At 40.1% G+C, this 12694-nt stretch overlaps 1 protein-coding gene across 10 annotated transcripts in view; it reads right to left on the bottom strand.

Annotated features, from left to right (window-relative positions):
* Positions 1–2894: 2894 nt before the first annotated feature.
* The window catches only part of ZMIZ1 (zinc finger MIZ-type containing 1), a 345896-nt gene continuing 336096 nt past the window's right edge, over positions 2895–12694 (bottom strand). For 9 of the 10 annotated variants that reach the window (XM_071564495.1, XM_071564494.1, XM_071564493.1 and 6 more), the window contains 2 exons: positions 11102–11350; positions 2895–7477 (listed from right to left, as the gene is read on the bottom strand). In XM_071564495.1, the coding sequence (XP_071420596.1) occupies positions 7370–7477; positions 11102–11350 (357 nt within the window). In that variant the 3' untranslated portion in view covers positions 2895–7369. The remainder of the gene's footprint in view (positions 7478–11101; positions 11351–12694) is intronic. The other variant, XM_071564500.1, reaches the window with a different exon arrangement.

The raw sequence follows: 12694 nt of genomic DNA, 5'->3' as shown, positions 1-12694 counted from the left end.
TGCTCTAAACTAATTCTAACAATAATCAGAGTTTTGAGACATGTTTTTTGTTGTAGAACTTCACAACAGGAACTGAAAGCTAAAAATGATCAGATAGCATCAGTTTGAACAAGAATCACCCAGAAATTAAAAGCTTCACAGATGTAACAAGACTAAAAAATATCTACCAGTTATTCTGTAATGAACAACTCTGCTGGAACCAACCTCATCATACAGAATCTCTGAGATTGCTCTCTGCTTTTTTGCAGTGTCACTATAGAAAGGATCTCTTACCTTCAGCATATAACAGCATTACTAAATCAGGTAGCATGGAATATTATGACACACTTCTATGACACAATTGCATGTGACCGTCATCTGAACAGAGACAGTGTCCCTCCAACTGAGCTCACAAGTTGTCAGATGCAAATTAATTTGTCACATTTACAATCAAAGAACATAAGTTTTGGATAATGAAATGTCTGGTGAAATTTTTCAAAACAGGGCAAGAAATTCTCTTAACCAATTATTAGAATCTAGGCAAGGAGTTTCTGGAAATGCAGATGAATTATGTAGCAAACCAACCAGTCAGTGTACCTGTGCCATGCTGTGTGCAGATGCCTGTAGGAGTCATGACCTAGTTGCTGTCTGCTTGCTTTATAAATGAAATTGCATAATTGATTAGGCTCCTTGTGGACTACTTTTATATTCCCCTGAAGAATTCTGTAGACTTGAAGGAGCCAAGACATCTCAGCAGAAGCTTTCAGCGGTCTGTCTGATACAAGAAAAATCCTGTGTTCTTTTTAGAGCGAACAAGTGTGAATAGTGCAGTGAGACAATGACAGACATTAGGAGTAATATCCTACATGGAGTCAGTAGGATTTCAGTGACACAGAAAGTGGAAAATTGTAATAAGCTGAAAAAGAAAGGTTCATGACTGGAAGTTCACAATAGAGAAAGATTTGTACAGACTTAGAATTTAGGAACATAAAAGAGAAGTGGGTTCTGGTTAAATACAAACATAAGACTAGGTACACAAATGTAAAAATGCATTTCCTAGTTTTAAAAGCAAAGAAGGATAACAAATGAAAGAATTATATATAGCATACCAGGTGAGAACTGTACAGCTGTTTTATATGCTATCTTATTTAAAGTAAAGCAAGCAGCTTTATGCACTGGACTCCCATCCCCATTGTCCAAGTGGAAAAGAAACAGGGGGTCCCTCTTCCATGTTTGTAATTGTTTTCAGTCTCTTACTCCTGTAAAAAGCGTGATGACGTGTATGACAACAGAATACAATGGGCACAAACAAAATAATGCAATTCAGAGATCCATACTGATGAGAAGAGAGAAAACATAGGGAAATACAAGTGACCTCAAGTTATTCGACAATTAATTAGCACATGAGTAAACAGAGACGTCATAGACAGATACTCATGTAGGTGGCTGTCTGGAAGCACATGCAGAGTGCATGACACACGGAGCACACTGCCAGGACATGGGACAGGAGACAGCAGCAACAACTGGGTACACACATTGTGCCTATCCTGGGCTCCTCTCGTGACATCTGGGAGAAAGCCCACTTTTAGAATTGTTGTAGCCTCCTCAGACTTCAAAGTAGGCTTAGAAAATGTATTGTTTAAGGACATCACTTGAGCTCTTTGTACTTCCCTCCATCTGTACAGTGCCACAGTGAGTCTGTGCTACATCTCACTGAGACTTCTGGGGAGCTTCCAGGAAAACAGAATACCAAATCCAAAATATTCATTAATTGTTGGCTGGAATGGATATGTATTTTTTCTGTTTTGTTACTGAGTATGCTCTAACTCAGTTTTATTATGTTACCCAGAAAGTCCATTATAATGGACAGTGCCAGCAAGAAGACAGAAGCTGAGAACCATAAACACAGGATTTTTCCCAATTTTGAGAAAATAAATCCCTAGTCTAGATTTCTATATACATATATTTGTGTGTATCTCAATTAATAATAAGGACGTGTGTCCTTGTGGAGGTGTGTAATAATTGGGATATGTGCTTGCATAGATACTCATATTCTGAAATGGTTAGGTTTTCCCCATGTATTTGAATGCATTTCAAAGGTGGGTTCAGACTAAACACTTCCACAAATGCCATATAAAACTGCTGAGATACTCAGTAAAAACAAGTTCACTCTGTTAAAGGAAGTTCTCAAATGCAAAGAGAATGGTGGCTGTGGCTCCATACGGTGTAGAACTCCAGACCAGGAGCTGTGCATGCCATGGCTGGTTGTTGATGTAACCCTGTGTGATTCCTTGTGCCACCATTTAGTTTGCCTACAGTTGAACAGGCAGATAAATTAAGTTGACTTTCTAACTCAAAGGCTGCATTTAGAAACCAAAAGCTTCAACTTTAAGATGAAGATGCATTAAGAAAACAATGATCTTATTTTAGTCATCTTCCCAGGTCACTGATTTCATTTTAATAGGTTCCAAGCAAAAGTATCAAACTGGTAAGAATTTAAAACAAAAGCGTTGGATGTTTAACCCCTCCACATGTGCCAGTACCTGAGAGAAGTCCTCCTTCACTGTTATTCATATCACATAAAGATTTCATTTCAAAGTAATTACTACTTGTTTAGGAGATAGGCAGTGCCCTGCATACTGAAGAGTGAGTCACCAACACCTTGCTTAGCAGGGACTTTCTGCTGTGTGATGCCAAGCTTATCAGTAAATTTGCATTCATAAACTTTTATTTTATTCTGTCTCTTCCACGGTGGTTCACACCTTTCCCTTCCTGCAGCAAGTCCTGCTCTCCAAAAAAGGTACGCCCTGCACAACTGACTTCCACAGTAACACAAACCAGGGAGAGCAGAGGGGAAGTTTGTGGTTTCAAAAAGAAACTGAAAATTTACAAAGCAGTTGCCAATTAGCCAGACCTTAATTTTGCAAATTTATTTAGGAAAAAAAATTTCACATGAGCAAATGAGAATACTTCAGTGTTACAACAGAGTATATAAATGTCTAGCAATAATTTGATCTTTAAATACAAAATAACCACATGAACACCTAATATACAGGTTTCATCTGAATACATATTTATTAGATAAATATTAGGTTGTCACATCATCTAACTACATACAGTTTTGCAAGACTAAAAATCACAATTATTTTTCTGACCAGTTTAAAGTATGAAATGATTGCATTGTACTGTACATACAATGTACAAACAAAGACAATGGCCATTTTTGCATGTTACCTCAGATTGTACTTTTTTTTTTTAATTCTCCCTCTGATCGTGATATCAAAAATTGTACAAAGTATCAATTTGGTTACAATTTTTTTAATCCCCGTATTTTTCTTCATTATTTCTGTAGCACCCTAAAAATACACAGGTGATAGACTAGTACACGTAAGCTAAATATTACATGTAGATAAAACAAAACAAAGGATCAGAGTATATTACAGAAGTGAAAGTGAAACAAATGCTGAGACTCCACAAACGCTAACAAACAGGATTCATTTTCCACACAAGATGGAGCTTCAAGCTTTTTTTTTCCTGCGAAATAAAACCAATGCACATTCCAAGGAAAATGAATGCATTTCTGTTAACATGTCTCTATTTGTCATTTACATATGTACAGCTGTCCCTTGAGTCTCCGCTGCAGACACTGGCGTGTATCTGTCAGTCCTATTAATAATGTCTTGGCAGCAGAACTGTAGATCTCTGTGGGTTCTTTCCCAGATGAACTTCCATAGGGAAACGATTAAAAAAGTAAACAAACAAAAAAAGAAGAATAAAAATACTACTGGAATCTCATATAATAATTAAGCTTTAAAAGAAATGACTGTGATTATTCTATTTGCTAGATTTTTTTCTCTAAACTTTAACATGGCAGTGAACAGATAAAAAAATAACTAAATTTCATTTAGAAGCTTTTTCATACTGACTTCACTATACAGTACCTGATTTTAGCTGACAGATAGGTGTTAAAACTGTCTCAAATGTCCAACATTTGGGTGATGGGTAAAAATTGGATTTTCTCTCAAGTTCTGCTTAGAGACCAAACGTTTCTGTAAGTTTAAAAATTTCAACCGTCCGCTTTAATTATCTATTACTGTACAAAGCAGATGCCAACACTGCTCCAAGCATATTGGTAATATCTATGGGGTTTTTTTTCCCTTTACGCTTTTCAACAGGTACTTTTAAATGACACATTTTAAATACTACCGGTTAGCAAAAGGTCAATCCTTAACATACCTGGTTTAAAATACTAATGTTGTATTTAAGAGAAAATTAATTTCAGGAGACTAACTTAGGTGCTCAGGAATCAGTGGAGAATGGAACATTAAATAGAATCAATTAAAAAATCTGAGCAACCAGTTCCAACTAGTAGTGAAAGTCTTCTTTATTCCCAAACCTATGGCTTAAGAAACTTACCCCAAAACAAAACCCCCAAACTCCAAGGGCATAAAGTCAGTTTACCATTAGCCACCCCTGCAAATGACTTCAATACCTATATAAAAAATGCAGAAAAAACCAGAAGGGAACTACTACAGTAAAATGGCTACAAAACACATCTGTATCCATATCTGAAGAATGGTCTTTCCTAGGAATTGTGTGACAGCAGCACCACACCACAACCATATTACCATGTATTACACCAAGGTATCTTTAATATTCTGCAGAGATCTGCTACAGGTTGTCAAGCCTACATAAGAAAAAAGACACTTCTAAGCAGAATAAAGTATACTATACTGTTTCCCTCCCCCACCCACCAACATCCCAAAGTGTTACTGTGCCCCAGTTACAGAGACCAGAGCAGCAGTACAGCGATATAAATATGGTACCTAACAGATTTGCTGCTTGCCTTAGTGCATCTTTACCTGTCAGACAGCTGGTCCAAGGTGTTCTGCTCACTTGGGCAAACGAACAAAATCTCTGCCATTACCAGCTCATGTTCACTCACAGCCAGTGAACACTGGTCGGTTAGTTGGGGTTTCTTTTTCCCAAGGCAATCACTTACTATGTTTCCATGACAGAGCTGGGCCCTGATTATCCAGGTACTGCCTGATGTACCAATTTGTTCACCACATAAATGGATATGAAATTTGGGCTAACTTACCAAAAGAAAACAGTGGGGGGAAAAAAAAAAGAAAAAAAAAACCAAAACAAAAACCCAACTCCCTTATTCTGTTAAAGAACCCTCAACTTTCTTTTTTAAAAAAGGACCCATATTTTTCTTCAGACAAGGTATTTAAAAACACCAGCAAAAGTATAACCAGATCATGAAAATGCTGAATATTATCAAAGACGATACTAAAATATTCACAAAGATATTTACAATAGCAATTCTTAAAATAATTGATTTTGCATAATGAACAGCGCCTTTCTTAAAAAAACTTGAAAGAGGAAAAATATAAGTGTGGGACCATCTCTACATAATACGTTTGACAGATTCAATACTCCTACTGGAAAATAAAAGAACTAAACTGCAATTTCCTTTAATATCTACAGCAAGGTGCTGCTGACTAGCATATATATATCACGACGCATGTACAGCAGTAGTGGGAAACATTAACAAAAAGAGCAAAATAAAACAAAAACACAAAGAATTTACAAATGTGACTTTGGTGAGGAAAGCAAATCCAGAGTTGTAAGCACAGAGCATGCCATTTACAGCGTTGCAAACTAAACACAGAGGGCTAGGAAGCTATCTAGTCAAACTGACAGGAACAAATGAAATTTTGCCTGGCACTTCAGTTTAAAATATATTGTGGCGAGCAAACAAAAGGTGTTTGACTGGATTTGGGAAGAGGAAAAGGAGCAGGGTCAAATTTGCTTTAGTAACAAAAAGAAATAAAACCAATAACTGTACAGTGGGCAAAAGCTGAAATGTTGCACCACGAGGGCAAAGTTGGCACACATGCACTTCTTACACAGCTACTGTACATCATTTATAAGAGAGAGAGACAAAGAGCACAGAAATGGGCACAGAAGCAATATGAAGCTCATGCAGGAGCAGCAACCACACGAGAAGCACAGATCACAGGGGCAAGACAGTGATTGTGGCAGCAGGATTTCTTGAGGGCAGTAGCAATCTACTGACAACTACTTATTCTCCCCATGCCCGGTCCTTCAGGAGAAAGAGCTCATTCCAGCAGCCAAAGTTTAAAAAAAGAAAACTGAAGGAAAAGGAAAAGGCTGAAGCATCTGTAACAGTCACAAAAACAGAACACAAAGCAAAACAAAATGAAGCTGCAAAATGTCTGTCCAATGTCAATGCCCCTTCTCAAGCCGATTATTAAAAAAAATTATGCCGACAGTGATGTTACTCTCCCTCCATCCTGCAATGATTTCCTTGCTGCCTTCAACCCAGCTTGTCTTACTATGCATTGTGCAATACAGACAGTGACACAAACTCTTGGGGCACCGAAGGCTGTAGGTAATAATCAGGAACAGTTTGGTTTACATCCCCCCAACCTTTCTGTTCTGTTACAGATGGCATACATGGCAGAAAGATCTAATACAGAAATCTCTACAGCTGGATGTTAATGCAGCCAGAAACGGCACTGATTTGAAACCAAAACCACAAAAAAATCCGTACACATTGCAAAATCTTTTTTAATTGTTTTTGGGTGTTTCCAATCTGTGTGCTTGGCCAGAGGAATCCTCTGCAAAGAGGTGGTTAAGATCCCTGCACTTGCAGAAATACCGACACCCACAGCTGCAGCCTGGAGATTCTCAGGACGCCACTACTGAAGTCACACTAACTAATCTGCTGTCTCCCTCTAACAGGCCTGTATGTCTTCCCTATCTTTGCCACTTGACTGTAGGATTTGTGCTTTTTTGAGGTTTGTACGTGATTTTTTTTTCTTATTGTGTGTGGCCAGGACAATCACTCCAATGCAAACCTGTGGCTGGAGGGGGGCAGAGGAGAGGTGGGGTAGAGGGAGATAAAGTTTCAAAAAAATGGAAGAACAAAGCATTGTAAGGACACTCTGAGACTGGTCAATTAAAGACAGTTCCATTTTGTTGCCTTTTCTTCCCTTGCCAAGATTCAGTTTTGCCAAGGTACTTCACACTATGTTTATCACAGAACTCTCTCTCTAGAGGATGAACACCAAATGGGGTTTCCAATAGCTGCACAACTGTCTATGCTTCTTTGTCACACGTAGCATGGCAAACTCGGAGATTACTGCATTTATTTAATTTTTGTATTATTTTCTCCCATCACTTTCGCAGTCTTTGAAGCTAACAAAAGCAGTTCTGAGATGAAGAAAGCAGGGAGTGCACCATTGGATCAAGTTGTGAGGTTTTTTTTCTTCTTTTGTGGAAAAGGAGTGTTAAGATTCCTCGCTGTGCAGCCACACACATGTGAACAAGTGAAAGGGGTGGGAGATTACATGTCGTTTCAGTTGTTCTCAAAGAGAGACAGAAGGTCATCATTGCTATTGCTTGGCAAATCAGGAGGATCCAGGTATGAAAGCAGCTCATCTGGATTTGTGAGTTCTGGAAGCAACTATAAAATACAAAGATAAAAGGAAAATTACAGATAACAGAAACACAACTGGGGAAAAAAAGGGATCAAATACTACACATTCCTGGAAACTGGTTTTCATAACAATATATCATAACAAATAAATCAGAAGGCAGTGTCACAAACCTAAGACCCTAAGATGATGCAGTATCCACTTGTTTGTGAAAGTCTCTATGACTCAGTTTTCGCCAGTGAGTTACATTATCATCTCAGTTAGGATTTCTCAATCAACCTCCCCATCACAAAGTTCATCATTAATATATATTTCCTGGCTAACCATGCTGACAAAACTACTGGATAAATGCTTATTATGTATGTTTTATAAGAACACTGAATAAAAATTTGAAACGTGCTGTTTGAGTAAGACGTATTTGAGCTTTAAGGTAGATCAGCTGATCTGATTCTCACACATGAATCTCTCTACAGAAGGAGGCAGTGCTGTCCTTTCCTCACCTCAGCCACCCTCCAACTCCTTGGCACACTGATGTAAGCTCTGGTGCACTGAACTGGAGCAAGGAACTCACCCAGGGTTCAAACTAGCCCAGGAAAAAACCAACCAAACAACCAACAAACCAAGGAGAGCAGGAAAAAAACCCCAACAAACTGAGGACTATGGGGAGAGGAATGGCAAGGCAGCTGGGTGAGTCCTTTTCCTTTCTGTGCCAAGGAGTTTACAGTGGTTGAAGTGCTCATTTGACTACATCATTACATGCAATTCCAGGCATTTGAAAGGGTAACAGGCATAATACTCTGTCCAACAGAAGATGCACTAATCTACACAATTCTTTAAAGTATCAAAAGGTATAGTTGTGAGACTTCAATTTGTATTTTTATTAATACTGTATTTCAAGTAGAAAATTTTGTTTTTCCAACCAACACACAGATTCTTTTTGATCTGACAGATGGCAAGCACATTGTAACTCCTGGGTTGTGCATCAATGTTTTCTGCTTTATAATGCATCTTGTCATTTCCTAGTCAAAAGTAAATTGTCATACATAAAAAACGGCAGGGAAGAGTTTGCAATAAACCCCTTTATATGCAGTGCTGTGTTGAAAGGCAGAAAAATATGGACTGCTTTAATAAACTTAACAATAGGTAAGAGATATTAATTTTAACTTGTTTTATGTTTTCAAATACTATAAAACCAAAAGCTTGACTGCTTCACATTTACCATATAAATATTGTATTTATGTCTTTCTGTTACTCTTGTGCATACTCTTGTGCAAATGTGGCTTCATCTTCTAACATTATACGGATAAACACATTTTTCAATAAGCTAAACATGAAATGCAGAAGGAAGTTCACTGCTTTTTAAGCATTTTTAAGAAAATGCAATGTCAAGTTTACAAGAACAGAACCTCCCAGAAGGAATGTATTTCTTAAAACACTCCCTCCTTTTTTTCATGGTAAAAATGCTATTGTCATAGTACTAGACTAAAGATGTAAGGCTTTTAATTGTACTTCACCTTCTATCATTGTATTTTGTGAGTACCAAGTACAGAAGTCCAAAAAGAAACTGTAGCCCCACCAAATGTGGTGAAAACCAAAAACTGAATTTGTCCTACAATTTTACAACAAAATTCTTAAAAAAATAATGTAATGTCTCTGAGATTCATTCTTGTATACAAGGGGGAGGGAGGGTTTAAAGATATCTTTTTTTAAGAAAGGCAACAGTTTTAAACAATATACTCAGTATCTGTGAAGATGAAGTCTAAGTTTTGAGGGTGACCTCAGCTTTCCTCACATCAGAGGGGCCAGGTGGCACAGCCTGCCTCCTGCCCAGCTGGTGCAAAAACCAGAGACCTTAGGAGGCACTTGCTGGGAGATTAGAATGCTGTGCTGGAGCAGGGATAAGGGACAGAGGAGCACCAGGGGCTGGGAGAGAGACAGATGGGGGCAGAAGCCACAGGAATGTGCTAGACTTAGAGCTGGAATTTGGAGAGGTGTACCCAGTGTGCCTGAAGTGCAAATTCGAGAGGTTTAATGAGTGATTTGAGCCTTGAGATTGCTGCCTGAAGTACAAGTGCAGATCTCCTCTGGCTGTATCTGTATCTATACAAGCTAGATCCTTTAACCCAAGTTAAACCTTAGACTGTATCACACTGAATTCCTACAGAATTAACATGACTGTGTCAGTAGGGAGTGGACCAAGTTGCCCGCAGTACAGACCCATTTGTTTTGCTGCATGTTCCAAACACAGCCTGTGTGAGTTATACCTGTTAAAATAATCTATCTGATCATGATCGAGCTCACAGGAATTTCCACCAAGTACATTCCGCAGACTGTACAGCACTTGCCTCCCTTAAGAAACCAGCAATCCTCCACCAGTACAGGTTAAGTGTGCAGGTTTTTGTACCTTGTACTTTGCTTTTCAGTGAGGAATGGGTGCTGCCTGTCCCGTAACAGCAAACTTTATGTTTCTTAAATATTTGAAGGAAAAAAAAAACCATGTTTTTACTTCACCTATTAGTATTGCTCATACAGGGTCCTTAAGGGTTCAGAACTGCCACATGAACTGTTATTCCCAAGGGATGTTCATGTGACCATTTTGTGTGAAACAGCACTGATCACTGTTCCTGTAGCATCCGGGAGCCTCTAACTGTCCCCTAACCGCTTCCCTCCACTTTGGGAGGCAACCTGCCAGCCCACTGCCCCTGTGTGACTGGGAAGATGTAAGCATACAGCAACAACAAATACAGATATAAATCCAAGGCACAGAAACGAACATTACTCTAAGAAAATTCACTGTGCAGCAGCAGACTTTAGAACAGACAAAAGATACACGTACAGGAATGCATGACTCAAACAAAAATCCAATCCTAGTGCTAAGGAATTTATATTTTGGGAGGTAGATTATTAACCAGAGACAGACCTCAGATAATTCACTTCCAGCTCTACTAAATGGATGGTTAACAGATGGAAGCTACTTTTGGCCTTGATACTAGATTTATCTTTGTTTAGTTGTGAGTTTTCTCCCATATAGTGTCTGAGGAGGCAGAAGACATCCTTGTTTACTTTTCTGTGTGGCCTATTGGGAGGAAGAACTTGTGCTGCTGAGCCACCTGCAGGAGTGGGTATGGATGGGCACAGACTGTTACTGGCTGCAGGGAGCAGGGACAGTGCCACAGGGTGGGCCAGCAGAGCCCCCTCTCCTGCTGGCCAGGGCACGCCGCAGGGCTCAGCGTGCAGCTCGCCTGGCACAGCAACGCCACAGTCAGAGCCACACACAGCTGTGTCCTTCCTCTTAGTCAGGTGCTGTGACAGCTTCGGGGTCTGGATGAGCACAGCCCAGTGAGCGACGAGGGGGAAAGGAGGACATGGCTCCCAGCCTGGTGCCTGAGCTGTCGCCTGAAAAGATGTCTGAATTGGTGCTATGAAGAGGTTTATGGCTCGCACACCACGCAGTTGCTCCAACCAGAACCATTCTCCCCGCAAGCCAGGAGTGCCCTGTCACCTTGGCTGTGGCACCTGCGTCCATGTACCAAAGCATGAAGGGATGGCATGTGCTGTGGAAGCGGCTCCCCATCCCCATGCCCTCCCCGCCCTCCCGCCGCGATGCGAAGCACACGCTATGGCAGGCAGATGAGAGTATGACACAGACTTACATCCAGCGAGGGCTCCGGCATGTCGGGTGCTCCCTGTCCACCAGCCTGACCCTCTAAGGCTGAGGAGGGATTAAAGGTCAGATCACTGTGTGGATGGTTGCTAGAAGCGGCCGGGGGTGGCTGCCGGGACTGCTGGGTAGGAGGCCCGCTGTGATGTAATGGCTGCCCTGACTGGCTGCTGGGGTGAGGGACGTGCAAACCTTGCTGCATGGAAGTATGGGACTGATCAGTGCTGCCGGGATGAGGGATCTGCGGAGGAGGAAAAAAGCAGGAAAAGAAAGTGAGGCCACAAGGTACACTGCTCGCGTGCCTGACTCTGTAACTGCATGTTATAAAAAGAAATGAATTAAAAAACAACACACACAACAAAAAAAACCAACAAAACCAACAAACCAAAAAAGAAAAACAAAAAAAGAAATGAAAAAGCACAATTGGAAAACTCCATATCCCAATGCTGGAGGAAGTGTTTCAGCTTTTTCCAGGTTGTCTGCAAGGGGAAAAAATACATTGGATTTGTGCTGTTCGTTTGCTTCCTTGTAATGTGGAAAACTGTGGTTAAAGATCCAAAACAATGAACCCCATACAGGAGGGAAGGAGGCTTATGGGTGCTGTTCAGCATTAGCAAGGCAGATGCTTTACCTTAAAATACTCTATGAATGAGTGGAGAATTTGTTGAATAATGATTCCTATGCCAAAAAACTCACTAACCGAGAAAATGCATCATTTCTGCTCAGTTCCCGTATTTGGCAGCTTCCTGACACCACATCCTATTCCTATTTCAGCTCATTACAAACATCTTGCAAACATCAGTCCTTCCCCACTCCTCCCCTCCTTTTCTTTTCAGAATGCAACACCCTTTTGATGGCTGAAGGTTTTCCTCGCTGATATTCATGGGTTCAGATGGCTGACAAACCCAAGCTGGCTCAGGCAGCGCGCTCTGCACCATCAGCCAAGCTGCTGGGGGTGGCTGCACACCTGCTGACTGCCAAGCACAATGCCTTAGCTTAAACTGGGCTAATGATCACACTGCTCTTTTGTATTCATGCCGTGAATGAGTTCTCCAGCAAAAGCTTAGTATTTTTTTTCTATTTTCTGTGGAGAATAAATGACCAAGGAACATGCATCTTCCAAATGCTATTATTGAAGAATGGGGGAAAAAGTCTTTCTCACATGACAGAGAAGCACTAAAAATGCACAAACTCTATTTTTCCTTCTGTTGCATGTCACATTTAATGCCAGTGGATTCTCTGGGGCTTGACTTTGGTGCCATGAGAAAGAAGTGTCTGAATGCTTCAAAATCAGATATCTCATATTAATTGGGTATATGGAGAAACAAAAAATGTAAGCATTTTTTGAAGAATGCTACATATTGCCACAAAGTGGAGCTGAAATAAAGGAACAAATACATAAAACAACAGCATGAAACTCGCCCAGCTGAGCTAACAGAAACAGCAAAATGCTATCTCTGTATTCACCCTTTTGTATCACAGTACACTGTAAGGTTATCTTAACCTCAGTCTTCAGTTTTGGAAAGCAAAGGGAGATTATTACAAAACTTAATTAAAATGTTCCCACAAAAAAAAATTACACAAA

The sequence above is a fragment of the Pithys albifrons genome, chromosome 9 (assembly GCF_047495875.1).
Source record: "Pithys albifrons albifrons isolate INPA30051 chromosome 9, PitAlb_v1, whole genome shotgun sequence".
Taxonomy (NCBI): Eukaryota; Metazoa; Chordata; class Aves; order Passeriformes; family Thamnophilidae; genus Pithys; species Pithys albifrons.
Note: the sequence above shows the minus strand (reverse complement) of the source record. Positions and strands in the feature narration are given on the sequence as shown.